This window comes from Manacus vitellinus, unplaced genomic scaffold (genome assembly GCF_001715985.3).
Source record: "Manacus vitellinus isolate BGI_N305 unplaced genomic scaffold, ASM171598v3 scaffold_72_pilon, whole genome shotgun sequence".
Lineage (NCBI taxonomy): Eukaryota > Metazoa > Chordata > Aves > Passeriformes > Pipridae > Manacus > Manacus vitellinus.
In genome coordinates this window covers 2586019-2588101 of record NW_021940764.1, presented here as the reverse complement: position 1 = coordinate 2588101, position 2083 = coordinate 2586019, and the positions used below count along the sequence as shown (strand labels likewise).

Sequence of the window (2083 nt, the reverse complement as noted above, 5' to 3'; positions counted from 1 at the left end):
TTTATAACCTTGGATTTGTGACTGTAAATATTAGGATAAATGAACATTGGGATAAGGGGATATGGGAAACTACTAGTCTGTTCATATGGTACATCACCACTCCCATTTCATAATACCCTGGAATTTCAATATATAATATTGGGAAAGGGTCTCACACACTTCTACAACTCTGATTTTTTTTCTCAAATACTCCTAAAATTTCACCCTGCGCCTTAAAATTTTCATTTGAGCTTGTCATAAATGGAAAAATGTGCCTTTGGGATGTTATCCAGGACCTCCTCCACAGGCAGGGATCTGGAGCTGGCTCTGACCTCCCCTCCCTTGTCTCATAGGTGGGGGTCTTCTCCCCCTCCCACCGCAACCACTACCTCAATGTCACCCCCAACAACCTGCTCAGGATCTTCCCACCGGAGCCCGAGGGCGGCTGCTCCCAGCGCCAGGTGAGGAGGGGACAGTGCTGGTGGCTCTGGGGACATGTGGGGACCCTCGGGAGGAAGGATGGATAAATCCCCCCCCTGGGCTCCTGGGTAATTCATCCCCGCTGGGTTTTGCAGGTCCCTACCCAGGCTGGGCTGATCTCAGACCCTCCTGCACAGCCCCCCCAGGGTGTCCCTGTCCCTGGGGATTGGGGACACTCGAGGACAAGTGGCCACAGCACAGAGGAGCATCCAGGGGGCTTTTCCCTGCACCCACCAAGCCCCGGGCCCAGGCAGGAAGAGCCAGTGGGAGCTGATGGATGTGACATGGGTGAGTCAGACCCGCTCTGGGAGGGGAAGAAATGCTCCATGTCCTGTGGAAAACTGGGGTGGGGTGGTGACTGCCCTCATCTGCAGTGGCAGAGGGAGGGTCTCAGAGAAGGGGTTGCCTGGAGAAGCTGTGGCTGCCCCTGGATCCCTGGAAGTGTCCAAGGCCAGGTTGGACGGGGCTTGGAGCAACCTGGGCTGGTGGAAGGTGTCCCTGCCCATGGCAGGAGGTGGGACTGGATGAGCTTCAAGGTCCCTTCCAGCCTAAACTTTTCCAAGATCCTGTGGCTCTATGATATGTCCAGCCTGGAGCAAAGGAAGGTCAGAGGGCACCTTCTCCTTCTCCACAACTCCCTGACAGGAGGGATGTTCAGGCTGGATATTGGGAAAATCCCTTCATGGAAAGGGCTGTCCAGCCCTGGCACAGCTGCCCAGGGCAGGGGTGGAGTCCCCAGCCCTGGAGAGATTTAAAAGCCCCGTGGATGTGGCACTTGGGGACACGGGTTAGTGGTGGCCTTGAGGGAATGGTTGGACTCAGTGACCCTGGAGGGCTTTTCCAACCTGAACAATTCTGTGGTTCTGTATAAAACTCATGGATTTCCCCCTCTGTGCCGTGCAGATGACCTGGATGGGCTCCTGGGAGAGCTGCCTGAGGATTTCTTCTCAGCCCCAGCCCAGGCTGACTGTGGCTGACCCCAGGAGCTGCTGGCACAGGCTGGGCCGTGCCATGGCCTGGTGAGGATGATGATGATGCCAAGGAGCAGGTGGCACACCTGCCACCTCTGCATGCTCCTGTCTCTGTGTGTCCTCTGTGTTTGTTGTGGAGCCAAGAGCTGGGGGGGCTCCAGGGGGGCCCTGGGGGGACACAGCCTGAGTGCTGTCCCCACTCCTCCAGGCACAACTTCCCCTCACTCCCAAACCTGCATTAAAGGGCTGTTCTGTCCCTGCTTCACCTGTGTCCTTGTGTGTCACCATCCTTCTGGACCCCAAACCCATCCCCTGGGGGGTCCCCACTCTCCCTCCCCTCCCTGGGCAGAAGGGGCCGTTCCCCTCGGGGTCCCACAGCCCCTCAGGGTTGGGGAGCCCCAAATCCCACCCCCATGGGACGTCCCCACCTCGCACCCACCAACAGGTTAAACTCCCGGCACCCCGTGACTCTGTTTACCACCCAGGAGTTATTTATAGGGCTCCTGGCTCCGGGATTCGATTCCACACCCGTGTGTGGGGCACAGCCCTATTTATAACCCCCCCGAGGCGCAGGGGGCCGGTCGCCGCCCCCCAACTGCCCCCCCAGCCCTCCGGGGGTGCCCATGGCCCACGAAACCTTCGCCTTCAGCTCC

At 58.4% G+C, this 2083-nt stretch overlaps 2 protein-coding genes and 1 long non-coding RNA gene across 3 annotated transcripts in view; all 3 read left to right on the top strand.

Moving 5' to 3' along the window:
• Positions 1-506, top strand: part of CUNH17orf53 (chromosome unknown C17orf53 homolog) — a 3065-nt gene extending 2559 nt beyond the window's left edge. Inside the window, exon 6 of the mRNA XM_029964480.1 lies at positions 333-506. Coding sequence (XP_029820340.1) covers positions 333-506 — 174 coding nt within the window. The remainder of the gene's footprint in view (positions 1-332) is intronic.
• Positions 507-557: 51 nt separating this feature from the next.
• Positions 558-1691, top strand: LOC115307945. Its single transcript, XR_003916300.1, has 2 exons — positions 558-747; positions 1363-1691. It is a non-coding gene; the product is annotated as an uncharacterized LOC115307945 (long non-coding RNA).
• Positions 1692-1843: 152 nt separating this feature from the next.
• TMUB2 (transmembrane and ubiquitin like domain containing 2) overlaps positions 1844-2083 on the top strand; it is a 7675-nt gene continuing 7435 nt past the window's right edge. The window contains exon 1 of the mRNA XM_029964479.1: positions 1844-1875. Within this exon, the coding sequence (XP_029820339.1) occupies positions 1844-1875 (32 nt within the window). The remainder of the gene's footprint in view (positions 1876-2083) is intronic.